General features: G+C 45.5%; 1 protein-coding gene across 31 annotated transcripts in view; it reads right to left on the bottom strand.

The window, feature by feature from the left end:
- The window catches only part of EIF4G3 (eukaryotic translation initiation factor 4 gamma 3), a 147,422-nt gene that overhangs the window by 15,439 nt on the left and 109,596 nt on the right, over nt 1-22,387 (bottom strand). For 20 of the 31 annotated variants that reach the window (XR_008746304.1, XM_055798922.1, XM_055798917.1 and 17 more), the window contains 14 exons: nt 22,070-22,158; nt 19,931-20,180; nt 17,171-17,328; nt 15,904-16,029; nt 14,668-14,778; nt 10,639-10,809; nt 9,477-9,674; nt 8,643-8,789; nt 8,113-8,349; nt 5,725-5,829; nt 4,275-4,407; nt 3,064-3,158; nt 1,341-1,434; nt 966-1,083 (listed from right to left, as the gene is read on the bottom strand). Coding sequence is in view for 30 of the 31 variants with exons in the window: in XM_055798922.1 (XP_055654897.1) it covers nt 966-1,083; nt 1,341-1,434; nt 3,064-3,158; nt 4,275-4,407; nt 5,725-5,829; nt 8,113-8,349; nt 8,643-8,789; nt 9,477-9,674; nt 10,639-10,809; nt 14,668-14,778; nt 15,904-16,029; nt 17,171-17,328; nt 19,931-20,180; nt 22,070-22,158 (2,032 nt within the window). In the remaining variant the exon portion in view is untranslated. The remainder of the gene's footprint in view (nt 1-965; nt 1,084-1,340; nt 1,435-3,063; nt 3,159-4,274; nt 4,408-5,724; nt 5,830-8,112; nt 8,350-8,642; nt 8,790-9,476; nt 9,675-10,638; nt 10,810-14,667; nt 14,779-15,903; nt 16,030-17,170; nt 17,329-19,930; nt 20,181-22,069; nt 22,159-22,387) is intronic. The other 11 variants (XM_055798925.1, XM_055798926.1, XM_055798923.1 and 8 more) reach the window with 1 other exon arrangement.

The raw sequence follows: 22,387 nt of genomic DNA, 5'->3' as shown, positions 1-22,387 counted from the left end.
AAAAGCAATGAAGTCCTTACAGCACCTATTGTAGATGCAGAACAGTGAATTCTATAATGTAAAGGTACTGTTCTACTGTGAAAGAGCGGTGTATTTTTTACCTATTTATTGATAAAATAGCTTCTGAATAGTGAAGGCTACCAGCAACAGGTGACAAGGGTCTGTCCTATTAATTACTGTGTTAATGAGTAAGATGGGCAAAATGACACCACAACAGAATAATATCCAGGTAAGCCAGAGTTTTAGGTGAAAAAGGAAGGAAAACATCAGAGGGACAAACCCAAGGAAACAGTCCAGCAGCTTGTGCATACTGGAAGTGACATTTTTAACAAACCATACATTTCTAAACAGTGTCTAGAGGTGATAAATTATTGAGGGTTAATACGTTTTATGCTACAAGCTGGAGTGGCTGTAGCCCTGATGAAATTGGGGTGTGAGAGTGCTGCACAGCCTTACATATGCATCACATGATGTGGAAGCACGGGCAAGCTGGGTCACATTGCATGGGAAGGGTCAGGCACAGCCAGAATGTTTTAAGAGCCCTGCAGAATTTCTGCGAGGTTTTCAGCATGTTCTTCTGGATAAACAAACCTACTGACCTGGCTGAACCCACGACCATTGAATCCAACCTGAATAGCCATTTATGACACCATTTTATCTGAAGAGGTGTTTAACTTGTTATAAACTACTAGCAAGTGTATCTTACACGAAGGGTGACTGAAAAGTGGAACTTAAAATATTCCATTTAATGGCTTTAAAAATCAATACCACCTGTCTCTCCAAAGATACAAAATACACATGTGTTTTAAGTTAACTCAAAGCACACAGGGTGGAGGAAAAGACTCATTCATTCCTCGAAATTCAATGAAATTCTTTCTTCCTGCGTGCCAGTAACTAGAGCAGCAAAGGAAAGGCGCAGGCAGACAGACAGCAGAAGGGAAAGTCATCGTCGGACTGAAGCTTACCTAGTTAAGGCCCTGCGAGAATCTAATTCTGAAGATGCGGATGAGGCAGATACAGATGAGACTGGAGGCTGCAGCGCAGAAAATCTGTTCAAACTAGTGGCACTTGGTCGTAAGGAGTCTGGGAGATTGTAAAAACACAGACAAGAGCGACAACAAGGTCAGTAGCTGCTGATGCCTTAGCATCACAAAAATCAGTTGAGCAATAGCTGTTTTCAGAGTGATGGGGAGACAACTGAAGGGAAAAGGCTGGTCCTGCCCCACTTTAACCCTGCTGGTCAGACAGTCACACATGGAGAGGAGCATTCCCACCCAAATCCGCTCTTGGCAAGGATGGCTGGTAGCAAAGCAGAGCGGCAGGACCCATTCCTGACTTACCCATCTCGCTTGCCTTTGCTCCACCACTGCTGCCCTTTCCCCAGCTGCCCAACTGGGCTTTAGGCACAAGCTGAATCTTCTCATCTATTGTGGGCTGTAAAACACATCAAGACAAACCATTACAAGGGCAAATTATCCATCTGAATTATAAATGGGGTATTTTTTTGGCAACAATCCCCGTTTTGTGAACACCAAAATACACTTTAACACATTTTTGGAAGACCAAACCCCAGCCAAAGACAGAGGACACAAACAACAAAGGGCAAGATGAACAGCCTCTCCCAAAGTGTCACAGACATTCACAATGACCAGGAGCTTTTTTTACTTGGGAACTCTGAAGCTCAGTAAGGAGGAAAAAGCGCATGATATCAGTACTTGAAAGATGTTCAGTTAGTTTGTGACTAGTAGAACGGTTTTGCTGTCCACTCCACCTACCAGTCACAACCTTGGGGGGAACCTGCACAGTAACAAACAGAATTCAGAGGGCAAGGAATGACAACAGGTTGCAGAACTCGGAGGGAAAAAGTAGTGTCTGACAAGAAGAGGACATTGATTTTACAAAGCTCAGTAGGTGAATTTATTGACGAGGAGGTTGTGACCCCACAGATCTCTTTGTATGAGCTCCTCTCTCCTTCCGACAATGCAGTTGTTGCGGGGTTAGCTCTAGTTGTACTGTATTTGTGCTAAATGCAGTAGAAGGACTTTTCCCAGATGAGCTGTAAGCCCAGACAAAAGCAGGCTGAATCCCTCCTGCTAATTAAGTTTTGGAGACTGTTTTATGACTTTCACAAGGAACAAACCAAGTCTGATCTGCAGAAGGGCTACAGCCCATCCAGGTTCTACTTTCCAGCTTGCTGAGCATCCAGGCACTGAGAGTAAAATCCAGGGAAGAGCGACATTAACTGGGACAAGGGAACGTCTAGGAATTTCCCTGATTTATGTGAAAAACGGAGTTCTCCTTGGCGAGAAAAAGGAGAACAAAGCTGTTCTGAAGATCAGTGAAAGAAATTTCCAAGCTTGTCTAACCTGCAGCCTGAAATAGATGTCCCCAAACTACCATTCTAATGGTAAATTAATAGGAAGATGCTCATCCGGAGGATGGGCATGAAAGTTTATGGCATTCTGAGGGATGCAACTGCACCACACAGCAGTCCAAGAACACCGTAAAAGTGGACACGGCTCTCCTCATACTACTTGAACCTTTCAAGACAGGAGTGCTGCCATCTGCAACACATCAGGAACATTTTGTTTTCCGATTGAATGTGGCATCCTCTTTCTACTAAGAAGCAGTGTCAGAATGGGGTCTTGAGAACTTGAGGCAGCAAATGATCTCTATCAGACCCTTCTGTCAGAGCCATGTCATGTGCTGCATCACCATCACACCCAATACCCTGATTCACATCTCTCTTCATCATTTAATAAAATGCAGATTTTCCAACTAAGAGAACGTCTGGGTCACTAAAAGGACACTATGAACCTGAGAAAAAGTGTATTAATATGCCCTTCCCCTCAGAACAAACAAAATGGGAACATTCAGAAGACCACGGAGAGTCTTCCCTTGTGCTTTATTTGTGCACACTATAAACTCTGGGGATTTAATATACCCCAAACCCCAAGTTTTGACCTGTAAACACCGTTACTGGTCTTTCCTAGACAGACAGATACAATAAGGTTAAACCTTGGCTTTGTTGTTGCTCTGAATGAGTCTTGTGCTGGCACCTACCTTGGTGATTTTAAGGAACTTGGTGGGGTCCAGCACCCTGCTGTTCTTTGCCCCCTGCACAGTGTTCCAACCTCCTTCATCGACCCGCTGGACACCTGCCAGATGACAAACATAACCACCCTTAGCTCATCCCCACTGCTCCAGCCGCACCCTGGGAAAGCACAGGCGATCGTCTCCAGGCTCAGCAAGAGGAGGAAAAGATGATGGCACGTTTCTGCTAAGCCTCAGCACAATTCTGTGCAGAAATCATGTCTTTCGGAATGTTTCTTCAGACCAAGAACTAGCTCGCCTGAGTTTATTATTATAAAATAGCCTCAACATATGAGATCTCACTATTTTCAAGGGCTGGTTTTGTTATCAGTGCCTCCTGGTTAGATTTCTCAGCATGTGTTCTTGCAGTCTGGATATGGCTGCACGTACTGTGTGTTCACAAGCTCACTGAAGGAGCAGACGACGTGCCTTTGCCAACCCAAAGCTGCACTTGTTGCACAGATTTCAGCAATGCTATGCTAGTCTAGACACAGAACCATTCAAGCAGCCACAAGTTCCTTACCTTCTCCCAATGTCAGTTTTAGGATAAATAAAGTCTACATGTATTTTCTTTATGCCCTGTTTTCACAGCACTTCCATTTGACAATCTTTAGTGTTCAAGAATCACAAAGATTTCTTCCTCCTTGCCCTGCTCTGTCCCAGTCATTCCAAATTCTTCTTCAGGTACTGCCAACCTCAAGGGCTGGGAGCAATTTAAGGTAACGCCAAGACACTGTCTCGTGTGCGAGTTAACACCTCACAACTTCAACCGCTAAAGACAACATGGTTACTTTTGAAATTAGATGCTATTCTCTTGAAATTAGATTCTGCTGTATGCAAGAATGGATGGCAAATCTGACTCCTACGTAGTAACTTGTTCTAACAGATTTCTGGCAGCCTGTCACAAAATCAAATATGGTTTGCATGAATGTGAAACTTAAGTACTACTGGCCTACGATTGTCTATTTTTACCCAAGGGATTTGCTCCTGAAAAATCCACACAGCCAATCCATGGCAAGTCTGTTCCTTCTCCAGCCTCAGCCACAATCAGGCCCCAATTCCCTTTGCTCATTACACTTAGGGAAGAAAAACCTCGCATTTTTTTTCTTTTATGTGGGATTCCCTTTATGGCCACTGGATGAAATGAGTGAGACGAGCAGCCAACTTGGCTTTTACTTTACCCGGTCTCCTCTTCTCTTTGGTCATGAGTTGTTGGACCTTCCTCTGTTCTTCTTGCTCTTCAATCTTGGCTTCTTTATGAATCTGCTCGATGGTCTTCGGGCCCTGATCTGCTCTCCGTGACACCCAGTTGCACTAGGAAAGAAGCAAACATGTGCTCGGAGATACTTCCAGGGGAGCATCATCAATGGGGTATTTTGAAAACCGTGAACAAGGCCTATCCCTGCCACCCTTGTAACGTCTTGGAGGGGCTGCTCCATGAGGGACTGGGGAAAATTCTGTGGAGCTGGGTCACGTTGTGGCGGTGGTTACCCCAGCACCACAGGTCAAAGCTGTTTGCTCTGGTACACAGACTGCGGTATATGTTTTGGTGAAGGGCAGCTGCAGTGAAGACCTGGCTCTGTAGAGGCATGACTTAATTCAAGACATTTTAACCCCTAGCATCCTACCCATTCCCAGCTTTCCAGTTTTTCCAGGTTCAGAGGATAGAGAAGGACCAGAGGGAGGCTGCTGTTGCTCTCCAACCATTTATTACTGACACCGCTTGCCGAAGCCCTTCCTTCAAGCTTAAGGAAATAAACGGAACTCAAAATAAAGAAGCAAGAAGCAACTACATTTTATCTGGAGATGGTGCTTTGCCACTCCAGGGATTGTGATGGCTGAGACAGGAATTCTGCGGCGAGAGGTGGAGCCATCTCTGCACTAAACATTTCCACTGCTTGATGTGCCTACTCAGCCATACACTGTACAGATCCATCTACCCCTAGAACAACCAGACTCTCTCTTGATCTTGCTACAACCTCATTACAACTTTCGGGGTAATTATGTCTGCGTACCCTGCAGTCAAAATGGTGACTTCAGCCTCCACAAAAACCCAAACCAGCTTCAAAACAGCGATGTGAGGTATGAGTAAAACCTGCCCAGCATTTCAGTCATGGCCAAAGCCACGCTGCTACCAGCACCTTCACTGGTGAAATTACATGTGCTGGGTAAAGTTTGCGCAATCTGTGGTCACATCTTCAACCACGTGGTGTAGAGACACCCTTCACTGTACCACACTCCAGCTGTTAACACCTTGGCTGTGTTGAAAACCATTGCTTGATTACCACACAGGCAGGTCCCCGTCTGTACTGTGCACCTGCTTGTCTACACCAGGTTATTAATTTCTGGAGCTTAGTGTGGACCCATCGGCGTCACATTCTGCTGCAGCACAGGCTCCATCTGCTTTTGTCTGCACAATATGGCCAGTCAACAACTGGCAGATGCCTGGTTGTGCTACCAATAGAGCTGATATAGGACCATCCTTCCATGAGATCTTTGGGATAAGGAGTGTAGATCTCCCCCTAACATCCCACATCTGCTGTAAATAAAGTCCCTGCTCTCGCAGGAGTGCTCTTTCAGCCTGGACATGGAAGGCAACATGCTCCTTTACTTACTTGAGTTGGTACCTACCAGCCTTAGGTCTATTACATCCTGAAGCATGAACCGAATCCTTGAAGATGTTTTCCTCTCTTTCACAATCTTCTCCATCTGATTAAAATACTGGTCCATGCGAGGCTACACAAGAGAGACATCATCATCAGTGAGTCTTGGAAGAAAAGGAAAATACTCCCTCAGGTAGGGAGTCAGTGGGTTCTGCACTGTAGCATTTTCGTGCCAGAAGCACATCTGGGGACCCAGCTGCTCGGAGTGAGTGCTGGGTCTCGTACGCTCCCCCCAGGTTGGACCTGAGCGTGCACAGTGCAGGACGTGCAGAAAAGGAGGCACAACTCTGCAGGCACCTCGTTCGTTTAGCACATGCATTCTCTGCATTTTTAATCGCTCAAAAGATCTACACCCTCTGCACGTACATAATAAACTTGCCATCCATTTAAAAAAAAATAAAAATTAGTATTTTTTCACGGTACAGCTAAGCTGACCTACTGGCTAGTGGCCACCAAAGAGGGGAGTCCTGCTCTACTTCTGAGCTCCTCCTTTTCATATCAGCATGTGTGCTCATCACCTCAGCCCAAGAAAAACTGGCTCAGGAAACTGAACAGGAATAAAACTGACCCTGCACACATTTTGATGCTTTACCTCCCTGAACTGTCTCATCTGGGGTCAGGCAAGGGAAGCAGAGGCAGAAGCAGTGTTTCCCTCAGCAAGAAACTGTTTAACAGGCTTAGCTGTGGTACAAAATCCCACAAGCTCCTTTTCATCCAAAAAGTCGTGATGTGATCGAATCCAAATCAGTTTGCACTAAGACATGAAATGGTATCATTAGAGAAGCCTCCATTAGGTCTAAATTTGACTCGCCAGGCTCCAATGAGCCTTTTTCCCCCCGAAATGGAGGCTCTGGCCATTTTAAACAAAAAGTTTCAGGGCAGTTTTCTAAAATGTTTCCCACCCCCTTCACTAAAAACTAGCTAAACCCTTTTCCTTATACTTAAACAAACAAGAAAAACCCTATTAAAATTTGGTTCTGGCCTTGCCTTGGAAAGTTTCAGCTCCAAGAGCAAACGTTTCCAAAGTTAGGAATGACGGGGAAAATATTTAAAATGGACATTGTCCAAAAGCTTTAATTGTAACTATCACTAACGCTTCACCTTCAATAAAACACACGTAATAAAACTTCTACTCCGTTAACAGAAGATAAATAAAGGATTCTCACTCGATCTTGACAGAAACAACAAATCACAAAGACAGGAGACTGGCAGCTTCTCACAACACGTAACATGACATCTGCAAGCACTTCCCTGCTGTGTGCATGCTCCATGCTACACGGTGCCACGGCTCTGGGCTGCAGGACCGGCCAGTGCACCAAAACATTGGCTTCTACAGTGTTTCCATGCTCGCAAAACAGCATCCAGGACTCATCCAGCATGACCTCAGCTACTGCTTAGAAGTCAGACCCTGTTTTCTGCCCAACACACGTGGAGAAATTTAATCCCTGCTTCTGACACTTTCAAACCTGCACCAATAATGTGTATGCTGTTCATTAACAGTGTCCGGTATTTAGCCTGGGGGATTAGTAGTAAACTGCGCCGTTTTGGTCAATGCTCTGCAAAACAGTTTGGGAAACTATTTACCTGTAAGGATCAGGATTGATCCACCGTGATCCCTGCAAACCAGTGCACTGTAAGGGACCTCCCTTCCCCGAGCAGCTGAAAACAATTAGCTCAGTTTGTTTCCAGAGCTGAGTCCCACTGATTTCTGGCAAAACCCTCGAATGCTTTTTCATCCCAAGCCTAGCTTGTGTGAAAGAGCAGCAGACTGCCTGTGCCAAGAGAAGCTCATCCGAGTGTGTAAGGCTCCGTGCTACATATACATTTGTTGGAAAATCGGGAGGAGGATGCTGGAGTGCTGCAGTTGCAAAACAGCTGCTTCATTCCAGCATAGCTGGAGGCGATGATGACACAAAATAAAAGCATCCACCAAGGTTCAGGTAGGGGTTTAGGCCAGTTAGGAAGGGTTTTTTTAGATTTAACCCCAACGATACATGTAAGTGGTACATTTTGTAGGTAATATAAACCTTCAATGGTAAAGAAATGACTCTAAATATGAATGTTTTGGACACTGCAAGGTAAGAGATATCTGGAAAAAGTAGGTGTTGAGCATTTCTAGGTTGTGTGTTTGGATGAAATATTTGGAACAGCTAACAACTGGAGAACACTGTTGAAAACGATACAGAACCCATCACAGACAAAGGAGCAAGGCCAGGTCACGGAAGAGCAGATGATTTCCTTGTGCCATACAGAAATGGCCGAAGAAAAAAAATAAATCCTCAAATAAAACCACCCCACCCCTATTTTTCCATCCCCGCCCAGAAAGCCTCATCTCTCACTCCCAGTCCTGCCCTACCTTTGCTTTCTCAAAGTCCAGGTCCTTGCCAATGGTAGTTAGCAGGCGGCAAAGGCACTCAAGGGACTCCTCATCGTGGTTTTTCAGCAGCTTGACCACGCAGTCATGCATGATAGCCTCCGTCAGCATTTTCAGTTTGAAAAGCTCGCCAATGAATTTTATATTCCCAATGGATCTCCGTCGGGCCTTGTCCTTGGCCTCTTCCAGCTCGTCATGGAGCCGCGTCTTCTCCTCCGGCTGTAAAACAGAAAAACAGTTCTAAAAAGCCACGTTCACAGAGCTCAGAACTCTTCAAAAGATCCAGTTTCACATTTAGAGTTGCTGTTGTCTTGTTTACATTTTTTCTCCTAAAAACCAAGAAAAGGCTGGTGTAAACCCACTAATCAAGGCAGGTATTTTTTATTACACTCAGCCAGTGTGACAGAAAACTCTCAACTCCAAAATTCCCCCTAAATCGACTGCCATCTTCAAAAGAGATCACTTTCAGAGGGAGCTCTGAGAATTTATGGGAGGAAAAAAGTACCACTTACAGTGGTAGCAGCTTCAAGTTCTTTCTGCTTCTTTTCAAAGACGTCGTCGTCAGCCTTGTCCTTTTCAAATTCCTTCTGGCAGCGATTTAACAGCAACTTGCGGAAATTTACTGTGCTCCCAGGTTTGTCTGCCATGGGCACTTTCAGCTGCAGAAGGAAGAAAAACATCAGCAGAAATACGGCTAAACTCTACATACGAGCGAGGTTTCCTATAAGCCATCCATTACATTTTATTATGCACTTCATATTCAGCAACACAAGCCTGCAAGGCTGTGACAGTTAAACATCACGTCATGATTTCCAGCGGAGTTTTACATTTCATATGTAAAGTCGCACTCAAAACTTGGCTGACACCACCTCCGCCCAGAGACAAATTACATTTCCATTCACAGGATCCTTTAAAAAGACACGCTGCCTAAAAACACCCTTGTTATGTGGCGAAGACTCCGTGCTCCTTTGTTGCATGTCATGAAGGATCAGGAGGAGAAGAGGGTTATTTTGTCCCAGATTCACCATCTGAAAACTAGCTGTCCAAAGCTTGGCTCAGCACCTCGGGCTCCTCTTGGAAATGAGAGATAAACTGAACTTCCCAAGCGTGACTCACTGCATCTTGCAACCAGGCAGTGCGAGGTGTCCTCAACTCCAAACATATCACTCCAAGCAAAGCCCTCTGCCTGCAGGCATGGCCAACAAATGCAGAAGAAGAAATCTGCCACTTTATTTACCTTCAGAGACTAACATTTAACTCTACTCTTGCCACGTTTATGTTACTGCCAATCAGTTCATGGGGATAATGAGCAGAACATGTTCCTGTTTGACTTGGGCGGCTCTTACCGTTACAAGACACCTGCACATGTTGGCATACGCCACCGAGAAGCTCGGTTCATCAATTGCCTTCTCAAAGACCAGGTCGATGACTCCTTTCAGCCTCTCCTCGGTATCTACCGTCAGGTCTGTCACTTGCTTCATGAGCTGATTGAACATCTGGGGCGTCAGCTTGTTCAAGATGCTTCGTACCTTGCGGAACAGCTCCTGAAGGACAGAAAAACTCTTCAGTACAAATCCAACAGGCGGCTTTCAGGAATGAGCTAGGCTGCCACCTCCAAGGTGAACAGAGATGCTGTCCTACGGGAACTCCCTGGAAGCTGTTACACACACGCACACGTCTGTGCACAGTCCGGTCCCAGTTCTAACTCAGCTACCCGTGACCACAGACCAAGGCTGCGGCACAGGGTTTTTGGAAACACCCAAATATTCTTGATAACAATTTAGCCATGAGATATAAATTAACAGGGAGTGACATCCTTCTCCCTCAACCAGAGGTAATCAACTTCTCCTATATTTATTTTAAGGCATTATTATTTTTTTTTTCTCCTATCCAGAATGATAGTTAGGTCAACAACGCTGCTGTTACCCCTGAGAACAGAATTCCAGTGTCCCTCAAGACTATCCCAACTTATCCTATAAATTACCAGTTTGACCACCAGGCAAACACCTCCACCCAGAGCAGCCGCCCGGTAGAGAACAGCAGGGAGAGGAAGATGCAGAGAAAGCTTCGGAGATGGTGCTGTTGGGCTGGGCAGGATGATCTCAGGGAATTTTACAGAGGAACCTCAGTCTTGCTGAGGTTCAGGGCAGTAACATGGTCTAAAAGGGGATGAAAAGCAAGTTCTGTGCTGGAAGTTTGAGGTTGTTTGCTTTAGAATGGGGACAGAAATATTCCAGTAAAAGAGCAATAGGAAAACAATCCTGGAAGAGAGGTAGTAGGTTGTCTGGTGTTCCCTAATTAGACTCACTTAATAGAAAGGCCTGCCATTTGAACTTCAGGGCAGGAATAAACACGTGAAAAAAAAATAATCAAGGTAGGGGGAAGCTGTAATTCCAACTGGAATTTCATTGCCCTTTTTCACTGTCTCACACAACAGCTAAGGCAAACCACCATCCTCCTGCTGTTACAGACTGCTGCCCGCTCAGAAGCGCTTGCTAAGGCTCTCACCTGGGTTTTGACATTTTCTGGGTCCTCAGTTTGGTTTTCTCTCTTCAGGCTTGGCTTCCAGGCATTCTCTGCCTTCTTCAGGTGGACATCCTCCTTCACACACACAGTGATGATCTTCCTGGGCTCTCTCCTCTGGCCTGGCTGAGATCTCCTCGGTCCAACATTCAACAACTAGGACAAAAATATTCCTTGTTATATCCCCTTTTAAACTCACACCTCGATAAACCGCTCCAGGGCACACGCCAACACCAACAAGCAGCAACTCCTCCTAGGACTCTGAGGACTCCCTCCGACCCAACACATCAGGCCGGGTTGGTCAGAGGGAACATGAAGACACCGGACACGTTTTTCTTGGGCAGCTTTTTCCAAAACAGATACGGGATGACCGCTGCCTATGTGCACTCGTGATGCTCCGGACACTGCTTAAGCGCTGCAGAATTGGCCCTGACTGACCAAAATGGCCTCTTGAAAGCCAGAAACTGCGTAACTGAGACATCATAGCAAAGGTGCATTTAAGGACTAAGTCCGTCCTTACAGGTGCAATTCAAACGTGCCATCCCAAGCAATTAGGTAACGGTAAATCAGCAGCTCTGCCAAAAATGTTAAGTTTTACTGGAGATTGCTTCAAACAGAGCCATTTTGAGATGAGAATTATATAAAATGCACTGAATGGAGCATCAGTGCAGCTCCTGCATTGCAGAAATACAGAACCTAACAGATGTGTGTCAGACTCTTTGTAGTTTCACAGAAGGAAGGGAAACACAGTACTTTGTTTGAAACCACATCAAGCGCCTCTCTGCAATCCCATATAACATGATGCTCCTCCCAGTCAAACACTATCAAACCCACGTTGGACATATGAAACATAAACGGTATGAAAACTGCCCAAACTGGAGAGCTTTAAATCAGTTGCACAAGTGATGGGGCACAAGATACCCCAAAACTCCCTCTTCATCACCTGGGAGCTTCTGATTAAGGACTGAAAGTATCAAATGCTGTCAGGTTATTCTTCCCCTGCGCTCTGTCGTATTTCTGAACTCATTTACTAGAAATGTCTCACCTCCATGTAAAAATTAGCCCAGCAACAAAACTCCATTATCAAACCCCATTACTTTCCACAGAAGTAATTAATCTCTTCAGAGGGCAGCAGGCAACCTCCACATGAAAGACGGGCCATTTAAAACATTTCTTTGTTCAGCAGAAGGGATTCAACAAGCATCAGAGAGGCAAAACCATCTCAGTTATTCAAACAGCTTCACTGAATACAGGAAGAAAGTGCTCTTAGCTGGTGCCTCTTATGTCGCGTATCAGTCCCAAACCTGGTTTTGCACTACTGAAAAACAAAATCCTCCTTAAAGGCAGGAGCTCGTATCTGCAATGTGAACCACTTGGCTTTGACGACGTAAACGCTTGCCACCGACGAAAGCAAACAAACACAATCACTGTCACTGCTGGAGTTCATGTTTGGGCTTCAATATGGGATAAAAGCACAGAATAAGGTGTTGTCAGAAGACAACGACCTCATGCAGTGACATGCTTCATATGCCGAGACAATGCATGGAAAAGAGCTACATGGCACAGCGTGTTAGTGCACTGCCCCACCACCTACGAAGCCCGCTGTTCAGATCCCACCGGCATAATCCATCAAATAAATCCATTGAATCATTCAAACTCCTCTGGGCGCAAGCCGTAGCTGTAACGCAACTGCCCGAGTCAATTGCTCCCGAGAAATCAACAGTGGAACGAGGCAGCGAGAACAGGGGAGCCTTTGTGATGCTTCTCTGTGTTAGACACCTTCCCTACAACAGTTACCCATCCCTCCCTACGACCCCGCTCTGCTCTCACCCAGAGCCTGACACCAGTATGACGCAGCCAAGTCTGCTTCACAGCCCCACGTTGAGACACCTGCCACTGTTTTTATGCAATTTTGCACCATTTTTGCTGCCCAGGCTCTAACCACACCGCAAACGTATGGCTGTGGAAAGAAGAAACTTCCCTCCAGCTGAAAAACCAGACAACAACGCAACAGCAAACCGACTGGTTTCAACCACGTGCATGAGACCTCATCACACACCGCCTTGCCCGCGGAAAGCTTTGTAACCAGAGCCAGGCTGGCAGCAAATCAAACGATTTGGGCTCATTTTCCCCAGGAACACGGGTACAGCCAACGAGGGGTAACCTGCAGCCGCCCCATCTCTCCCACACAGCTGGGCTGTGACATGCGAGGACACAACACGGAGGCACGGCGCCTCCTCGGGTACGGGTCCACGCAAAGCCCAGGCACCAGCTTTTACAGCAAACACTTCCCTGAAGGAGGTGACTATTCCCCTTGCAGAACTGATGGATGCAAGGAGCACCTGGGCATCTCCGAGTGTCGGCACATTACATGTCACACCCTCCTCAAATCTGGCTGCCTTCGAGACCAGACCTTTAAGTGCATTAATAGAACAAAGACTTTCTGTAAGACTGTACTTTTTTTAATGTACGTGAACAAACTTGGTTCAAACCGTTTGATTAGGTTTTAAAAGCAGTGAACAGAAGCCTCCTTTGAATGTGTAATAAAATAATACCCGGATAACACTTTTTTAACAGAAAAAAATCTTGGGGTTTTTTGGCAGCAAGTTAAAGTAGGTGCTTGAGCTCATTCATGCCTGGCCTCCTTTTTGTAACCCAGTCCAAGTAAATAATAATGGTTCTGTAGCACCTGATATTACAGCACTACAGCTTGCACTGAAATAATATCTTCCACCAAAGGCACGGAGAAGTGCTTACCAGATGTTACTACATTAACCCGAATTACCTGTCTTCCAGATGAAGAAGGGGGAGGAAAAAAGGAAAGCAGAAAGAAACAGGGATAAGCCAAAAACTCACAGCAACACGGTATGACCTGGTGCTCTCCCTCACAGTCTGCTTCCACTCCCAGGCCACAAGTCACGGTAACACTTTAAAAAAAACACCCAAGAAATTAAAGAACCGTTTCTCCCTCTACAACAGGCTCCAAATGCAGAAGCCAAAATTAAGCTTAGATGTTATAGGGGTGACTCTGCCTTCCAGGGAAGCATAAAAATCGAGACAACTTGAGTTTCCATCACCACTCAAGGAAGGATAAAAGCCGACACATCCAGCCTCGGTGCGCAGGGACAGACCGGTCCTCTCCAACCCTATCTCTCTGTGTTCACATCTCATTCCCGCTGCACTCACCTAACTCCTTGTCTACATCAAGAAGCATTTATTAGCTGTACTTTGTGCCTGTGTAATTCATGACACTCCTTGTGTTGTTGGATGCAACATTTGTTAGTTCTAAAAACAGTCACACAACACATTTATAGCGAAAAGAAGGAAATAAAGACAAAAGCCAAGGAAGCAAAACAAAAAGATTCTCAACGTGCCGAAAGCTTGTTAGCGCTGAGCTGCTCAAAATTATTTGGAGGGCAAGGAGTAGGCAGTGGGGTTTAATGGTTTATGGGCATGGCCTGTGCAGAGGTGGAATGACTGAGTGGACAGACAGCGTACACGCAGATTTTTGCCATGCTTTTTAGGAGAAGATAACGTCTGATTTGGCTCAGGGCTGAAAACCCTCTCCTCCTATAACCGCCGATGCCACAGGACAGCAGGGCTTGTTAAATAACGCTCCCTTCTGACCCTCCTCGAGGAAAACGCAAAGGAAGGCTCTACTCTGTAAAGGCGCAAATGTAAGATGTATGTTATGTGCTGAATGCTCCAAATGAACGGGGTAAGCGGGACTTACCTTTTCTCCCCCTTTCCACAGGTCTGCAAAGTGCAGACCCCTCGCGGATCCCGCTCAGGCCAACGTCCCAGCATGCCCTCAGCTGGTGATGTCCCACCCACCACTGAAGACTGCCTAGAGGGGTACAATGCAAGTCTTGTTTTGTTTTTTTTTTAAACAATGTTGCACCTTTTTGTAAAGTTTTCTGCCAGTCGTTCTTTATCAACAGTGGGCATTAGGGAAAAAGACAACTCTACAAAAAGGTGCAAAGACTGGGGGGGAGAGGGGGGGATTCGGCTTACCCCTAGCGGCAGGTTCCTCAATGGTGGGTGAGGCGAGACCAAGAGAGGGCATGCTGGGGAACCGCACCGAGCCAGGGAAGGCAATCCAGGGTTGCTCTGCACTTTGCAGGCCTGTGGAAAGAGAAAGAGCGACAGGGGCGTTACTGAGATGCCAAGAGGCTCGGGACATTCAGTGCACAAAAGGAGAGAAGGCACTGGAGTACAACCTGCAAGTCCTAAATACAGGAAGCGATGTTGACCTCAAACAGCATCAAGGTTTCGGGACTGGGTGGTGCTCCAAGAGAAACCGTGGCACCGAAGCGACTCCAAGACATGGGCACACACCCCAGAACCGAGGCATCGGCCACAAGACCGCTCTCAAACCAGAAATACTACCTCAACTCAAAATCGCCGGGTTTGACTCCGAGCCTCCTGCAAATCTGCACACTTGGAAGTCAAGGTTATTCAGTGAACTCCTCTAAAACCAGCAGTTTTGAAAGACAAACGATGGCTGTGTCACAAGAGGTATCTAGATGGATACGTTGGATGTGTCTTAATAGACAGATGAAAAATCAATGATTGCACCTAATGGAGGCAGCCTCCATCCTCCAGCTGCAGCTGACTGGGCAGCACCACACTGGGGGGCACCTGCACCCCCAGAAAAAAGAGATGGCAAAGGCAAGAAGGATGAATTCAGAGCGGGATTTCAGAGTTTGGGCAAAGCCAGACACAGGGAAAAGAAGAGAAAGTGAAAGAAAGCAGAGGAAAAGGCAGGAAAAAAAGGAATGTGTGACCAAAGCAAAGCAATATGTGGCAGCAGAGAGAAAGCAAGAACATACACAGGTGCTGTGTATGTTCTTCTTGCTGTTGTTGTTAGTAAAACCTATTTGCTCTATCGGCTTGTTGTATAAAATAGACTCCTACGATGACACACACCGATGCTGGGTTGCTGTATGAGAACATGTGTTTGCACACGTGTGACTGCCAGGTCCTCAGCATGGAAACATGTTTCCACACCTCTCATGCAGGGAAAAGGGGAAAGAGATCAAATCCATTGAAGATCAATACGTACCAGTTAAAACCATCCGCAACGGTTTTCTAATCTGCCTAAATTTTGACAGCCAAGAAAACATCACCCTTGCATTCCTCCTGACAAAACCAGAACCACCGGAGCATCGGAAGAGGCCCAAAAGTGTGAGGATGGACTTCATCAGTGTTAGGGCTGATTTTTAAATTAGCAAGTTGGGGTAAACTCACACTTCCAGCTACGTTTCTTCCACCGGAGGTTTGCCTCCCAAAATCAGCAAAGGCTGGCGTGAAGTCTGGTCCTCGAGGCAGTATCCGAGGGTCCAGAGATCTCAACGGTAATTTCGGCTGATTAACCTGCATCGTGGAGCAGAACAAACACACAGGATCCGCTCAGTGGGTGCTGCAGCTACCAAAGTGCACCCAAGTCTACAATCTTTGCTGAACTGTAATAGTCATAATTTAATATCCAAATTCGTGCTTTTGACAAACACCACAAGTTTTATGCATCCCCACTTACACAAAAAATAATAATTTAATTTTAAATACATCTTCTGCAGGTGACTTGAGGAAACGGGCAAAGATCAGAAACATTTCAAGGCTGAGCATGACTTATGGAGAATAAAATTATGGTGATAGGGGCCCATTTTGGTTCAGGATCACAAAACTGCCACCTTCCCTTGGATAAATGTCTTTTGTGTTAACAAGACAGATGGCCGAATGAGCAAAGGAAGCTCCAAAGCAGACAGAGCAGTGAGAAGCAATCACGGAAAACTAGTAGGTGGATGAAATCATTTTGGGAACAAAGCTGCATTTTACAATTTGTCTGGGTATGAAATTCAGAGTGGAAATGTTTCTGCACATGAGGATCACCTACATCCTGATCTGTGCTTGAACCTTGCGAGTGAGTCTGCAGTGGTTACATCAAAATCAATGAACGACACAGTTCAAACTGAGAAGAGAATAAGGTCTCGGTGTCAGCACTTCAGAAATAACAAGTATTTCAATAACTGCAGACACACAGCAGAGAAAATCGCAGCTGTAATAAGGCTGGATAGAAATCACAAAACTTCTCGAGAGTCAAGGTTTTAAAGATCTTTTATCAGATCAGCTCACAGTGACACAACGGTTTCAGACCAAAAAAAGAGTTTGCCCAAAAGCTTGGCTGTGCTTTCTAAGCACAGGATTGATCTAATGAAAGACACCGTGCCTCTCGGTTCGGTCTTGCTTTGATTATATCCTTAGGTGCTCGTGGCCGTATCGTTTTACATTTTAGTAACAACCCAGTACAACCTAATCCAGACAGAGATCATTAGAAATGCTTCAGTGTTTAAATCACCTGTGCACATTCTTTAGGCACAAACACCTCTGTCTGAAGAATTTTGCCATGTGGAATCACACAAATATTCCCCCTTCCCAACAGAACCCTGCATTGAAACTGTCCAGGAATAAAGCATGCATTAGGGATCTTTATTTATATTTAACAAATTGCACGCACCTGTTTTATCGGCTCTCCTCTCACCTTGTCGAGAACCACATCGCTTATGGGAGGCAGCCCCTCTGGCTTTTGGATACAGGCAGGCATGAACTGGAAATCCAGTAAAAACTCCCTGTCGTACTGCTTCTTCCCCTCCGGGTCCAGGGGCTTCCACTGCTCTATAAGGAGAGAAGGTGCTGAGATTCATAGGTAACAAAAACCTCTGCTCTCCGAGACGCGTTTCCCGTAAATCCAAAGGCAGGAGATTGTCACAGCTGCCTGGGAAAATTTCATTTAACTTTACTTTAATTTTGAAGGCAGCAAGGAGGAATATACATCGCATTAAAGGAACAGAAACAGTGGGGAGCGCATAGCCAACTCCAGCAGCAACCACACACGGAACTAATCGCTAATTCCACTTCTAACCCACGTCATCTCGTTTTAACTCTGACTTTCGCTCTCTTGTGCAATACAATCAAACAGGGACGATTCCCCGCTCCTGGGTGAAAATGCAGAAGTTAAAGCAGCTGGTTTTGTGTAAAAGGCAGCAATAAACACAGAGCTGAGGAAAGCACCACACAGAACAAAAATACCCTTTGAAAATGTGAAAACACCAAGCCTTTAAACAACACACATGGGAGATAATGGTGGGAACCAAAAGAAAACACAAAACTGCAGGTCAGGCTCCAAGAATTTCAACTTTTCATCCATTTTTTTCCGAGGGCTTTCTGTGCTCTCTGGTGTAGATGACCTCGCCTGATGCAAATCAAAATGTAAACCCACAGCCACTGCAGCGCAAGGAATATTAGCACCTGCTAGCCTAGAGACAGGATTTTCTTTGCTGGCCACATGGTTTGTTTGAAGTTTGGGAAAGAAAACGTGGACTTGCTCAGCAGCCAGGGTGACTAGTCAGGCCCCTAAGAGGGCAGCGTGTTTTTATCTGAAGGAAAACATCTGTACGAGATGCTGCCTTTGCATTTCACTGATGCCAGGCGGCGTTGCTTTGCATTTATCTGGCTGTTCAGGTTTTGCTGTTAAGGTGTCCTATTATTTCTTTATTTCATCCCTGATTGCCAGCTTTAGGTCTCTGGGTTCTCACCACTGTCATCCCCGCAGAGGCCACAAACAGGAACTTATTTCAATGATGGGTTTTAATAACTGGGAATGAAAATACACAAAAGTAATTACAATTTTCAGCTCTTTGGGGGATTTTATTTTGACAGAGCTCTGGGATAAAGAGGTGCAGAAAATGGTTCAGCTGGCTAGCCGAGTCCCAGCCAGAATCCCTGGCCAGCTGCCGATCCACTGTGCCCCATCACCCTCCATTTATCATGGAAAAGCATCAACGGCAACAAGAAACAGCTTATAGGTATGGTTTCCTTCTCCTGCAAAGCTCTCGACAAGCTGTTTTAACATAAAAGCAGCTGGGCAGCATCAGAGGCAGCCCGCCTGGATCCTCAGTGAAGGGACAGACCGCGAGCTGACCCACAATTCCTCCTAGGCCTGACCAAAAGGCACAAATCCCCCTTTTTAGCAAGGGCAGAGCTGAAATCAAAGATTACTGACCCAAGTGGCCCACTCTGCTTTGCAGCAGAGAAGCCCCACGCACACTGCTTTCCAAGGGATCGATCCAACCCCTCCAGCTGAGCGAAAGATCCAACTGGGATCATTCTGACTGCATCGGGTGTTTTAGAGAGACAGCTGATGAATTATGGATTGACTTCGAGATGTACTTAACTAATGAACCAGTAAGCTATCCTAAGCGTGTGCTAAACTATCAAGAGGCCTCTACATTTTCTCCTAACGATATGACAGTACTAAATTAATAAAAGAAAAGCAACTCAGGACTTTGTAAGAACAAACTGGTGCAGAAACAACCACCGCAGCGTAATCACTTAACAGTGGTGCTCTCTGTCCAATACCTCGTCCATCAGGCTCTCAAGGTCCTTCTTTATTTTGTTTTACGCTCTTTAATCACTGGGCTTCTCAGGAAACGACTAATTTATTTGGAGGAAGCTTCACGTGAATAAGCAATGGCTTAAAAACTGGGAGCAACTGAGAAGCTGGTCTCAAGGTGTCTCTTAATGAGGTGAATTCATAGAGGTTTAGGTCTACAAATCAGGTATCTTAATAAGTAACAAAAACACCCCTTAGGGATACTATATCCAATGCTAATCGACAACACAAGGACTGTATCCTGTGAGCCCACACCTGAACTATTTTATCAAAAGAACTGCACCCTCGCAGCTCAATAGCAGAGTCTGGACTGAAAACCACAAACTGTTTCTTTTGTCTTCCTTACTCTCCTAGGAATCTGAAAATGTATGCAGCTGTTTAGCCAGAAAATTATATCTATATAAACACACATATTTAGGACCCAATGAGAACTTTCAGATCTCTTATTTAAGAAGTATGTCTGCTTAGATGGAATTTCTCTGATCCTTCTCAGCTGTCGATCACATTGGAACTAATCCCCCACCATTTCCACTGTCCTGCAGCCAACATCCACACGTGCAAGAAGTTCAAGGAACTGGGGATTTTCTCCTCATTACCACCAGCAAGAGAAAACCAATTTTCCTCTCGTGCTCCCCCAGAAGATGTCTCAGCCTGTTGGTTAGAGGATCCCAGCAGAGCCAGACACGGTGAGACGCTGCACCCCCTCTTCCAGCCCCACTGGAAACATCCTTCCTTCCATGGGGAGGATGCGTGGGGCGTTCGCAGCCCTTAAAGGTGGGAGGCAGAAAACCCAGCAAGCATGCAAGAGTCTGAAACAGGATTTACCTGGTTTATACTGGTACACTGGCCCTTCACTGGAGCTCTCTGTGAAGCCTGAGTTTGCATCAGTCCCTTCTCCCTCTGAAACACTCTCAGCACCATTTCGCACAGGTTCTGCCTCCTGCTCTCCATTTTCTTCCACAGGTTTCACTTTTTTAAGCTCAGAGGGGTCTCTCTCCAGCTGAAACCCATGGCTCATTTTCTCCTGTTCAGATTCAAGTACTTTGTCACCTGAAGGTTCCTCTTCTACTTTAGGCTGAAGCACAGATGGAAACAGAGGTTATGTTAAAAATACCCTGCCAAAATTCAAAGCACATGAAAAGGCTCTTCATTTATTCAGACAGCATTTTTGCGCCTAGCAGGAATATATACGCATCTTAAACAATGGTATGGAACAACACACAGAACCACCACATGATTTATCAGTTTGTTCCTGGAGACGACCCACTGGTAATTAACAGTGCAACTGGAAAGACTCAGTGTTGCCTGTGAAATCCACAGCTGCTACTGGGATCCGATGGAAAGAACTATTAAGCCCTACAGCAATCCCAGCCTGGAAAGACAACCTCACTTTTCTCCTCTCCTGCAGCTCACCAGCCACCTTAAGCAGCACTCCAGGCTTGTTTTGGGGATCCTTCCCTTAAATGTACGCTGCTAACTGGAGCAGACCCAAATAAAGAAGGTAAATGTGACATACAGCCACAATTTCAGCATCTCTGTTTCAGGAAAAAAGCATTAATAGCATCCCTGGCTGTTAATTTTAGAGCTCTCCAAGGACACAGTCTTGTTCTGCATTCAGAGGAGGTGTTGGGAACTTGCTGCTCCTGGGAAAAAGCCCAACATCTCTAAGCATTAAACAAAGGGAAGACTTAATCAAGGAGGCTCTCGATCCTTTCGCTTCCCTGCTTGAGGGCACCGCATCCTAAAATGCTTTCTGCAGATTTTTCAACTGAATACTCTGAAAAATTAACATCGATGAAAATAGGAGCAGTCCAGGAGACAAGATTCCTCCAGTAAATGACAAAGAAAGAGCACAGAGTATGAACCTGCGGGTGCAGCCCCAGCAACATCCTTTGCTCTCTGGCTTGAAAACGAGCACAGGGTCACTTTTAATTTCTTTGGATTACCCACTCACCAGCTTCTCGACCAGCTGTCGCTTCATGATACCTTGCACAGAAGCACTTTAAGCATTTATTCCCCCAGAAGCAGAGGGGAAAGCACTCCTGCACCACGCGTAACAGGTAAACAAGCCTATCTGCTAACTGGGTGGAGAAACCGCGAACGCTTGCTTGTACAAAGGATGAAGTACCGTCTGCTAGACTCAAGATTTTCTTTGCAACAACATGCTTTTACAGCGTAAAGGTTCAGTGATGTTTGTGCTAAGGGAAAGTTGTGGAGGAAAAAACAGACAAATCATAACCGAAGAAAAATGTAGAGCGATAGAAGCAATGCTTCTCCGCGTCACACCTGGCCAACAGCAGTTTTTATCTAATCACAGGGCAGTCTGAATTTTTACATTTTTACTCTCTTACTCCTGAATTTCTACTTTCTCACTCCTGAATTTTTACTCTTTTACTCCCTTTCTGATCTATTCTAAGCCCAGTTTCACCCAGGATATTAAACAAAACCCCTCCTGCAATATTCCTACCAGAACGGCAGCAAGGCAGATTTCTGTTACCGATCTAGTTACTGTCAAGGCGGTTTTGCCTGAAAGCTTCATCGTTCTCCTTTCTCAGCTTCTCCAGCAGGTGCTCAGCAGGAGAACCAACTTTTGGCAATGACATCATTAAGCAGCAGCACCACCTGCCCAACATCATGATGGTGGCCTGCAACCCAACCAGGGCAGCACCAAGGGATTCAAACCCACTTTTATCTCATCCTTCACTGGAAGGACAGAAGTTACATGCTCCTGAATGTTGGGAGTCATTAAATCAGGCAAGAGCAAAGAAAATTCCAGAGCTTTAACTGGAATCAGACTAAAACCAGTTATCTGAAGGATGCTGAGGAATATCATAGTCCCCCCAGAAAAAAAGTCTGCCCTGGATCCTTGCGAGATGATGAGGAAGCAACATAACTAAATTACACTTTCAAAAGAGCAACATCATAATTAAATTTGGGTAAAGCAAGACTGTGGTTCCCTCTTACCTCTGCTTCCACTTCTACCCCCTCCTCAGTGGCTTGGGTCCGGTCTTTTGGTTTCTTCCACGTCTTTGGTGCAGTTACAGCTGTTTGAGCTGCAATATAAGCGTACATCTATTACAACACTAAAATTATACGGAGCAAATTTGGCCGTGGGTGATGCACTTCCCTCTCTCGCGCTGGTTTTACATACAGGGAAACGAAGCAGTTGCAGCTTTGCAGAGGATTCAGCTCGATATAACCACTTTTTGTTTCAATGCAGTAATAACACAGTCGTTAGAATGACATTAAAACACAGTAATTGTTCTACAAGTTGCTCATTCA

Source organism: Falco peregrinus, chromosome 3 (genome assembly GCF_023634155.1).
Source record: "Falco peregrinus isolate bFalPer1 chromosome 3, bFalPer1.pri, whole genome shotgun sequence".
NCBI lineage: Eukaryota > Metazoa > Chordata > Aves > Falconiformes > Falconidae > Falco > Falco peregrinus.
This window is presented reverse-complemented; position numbering and strand designations above follow the sequence as displayed.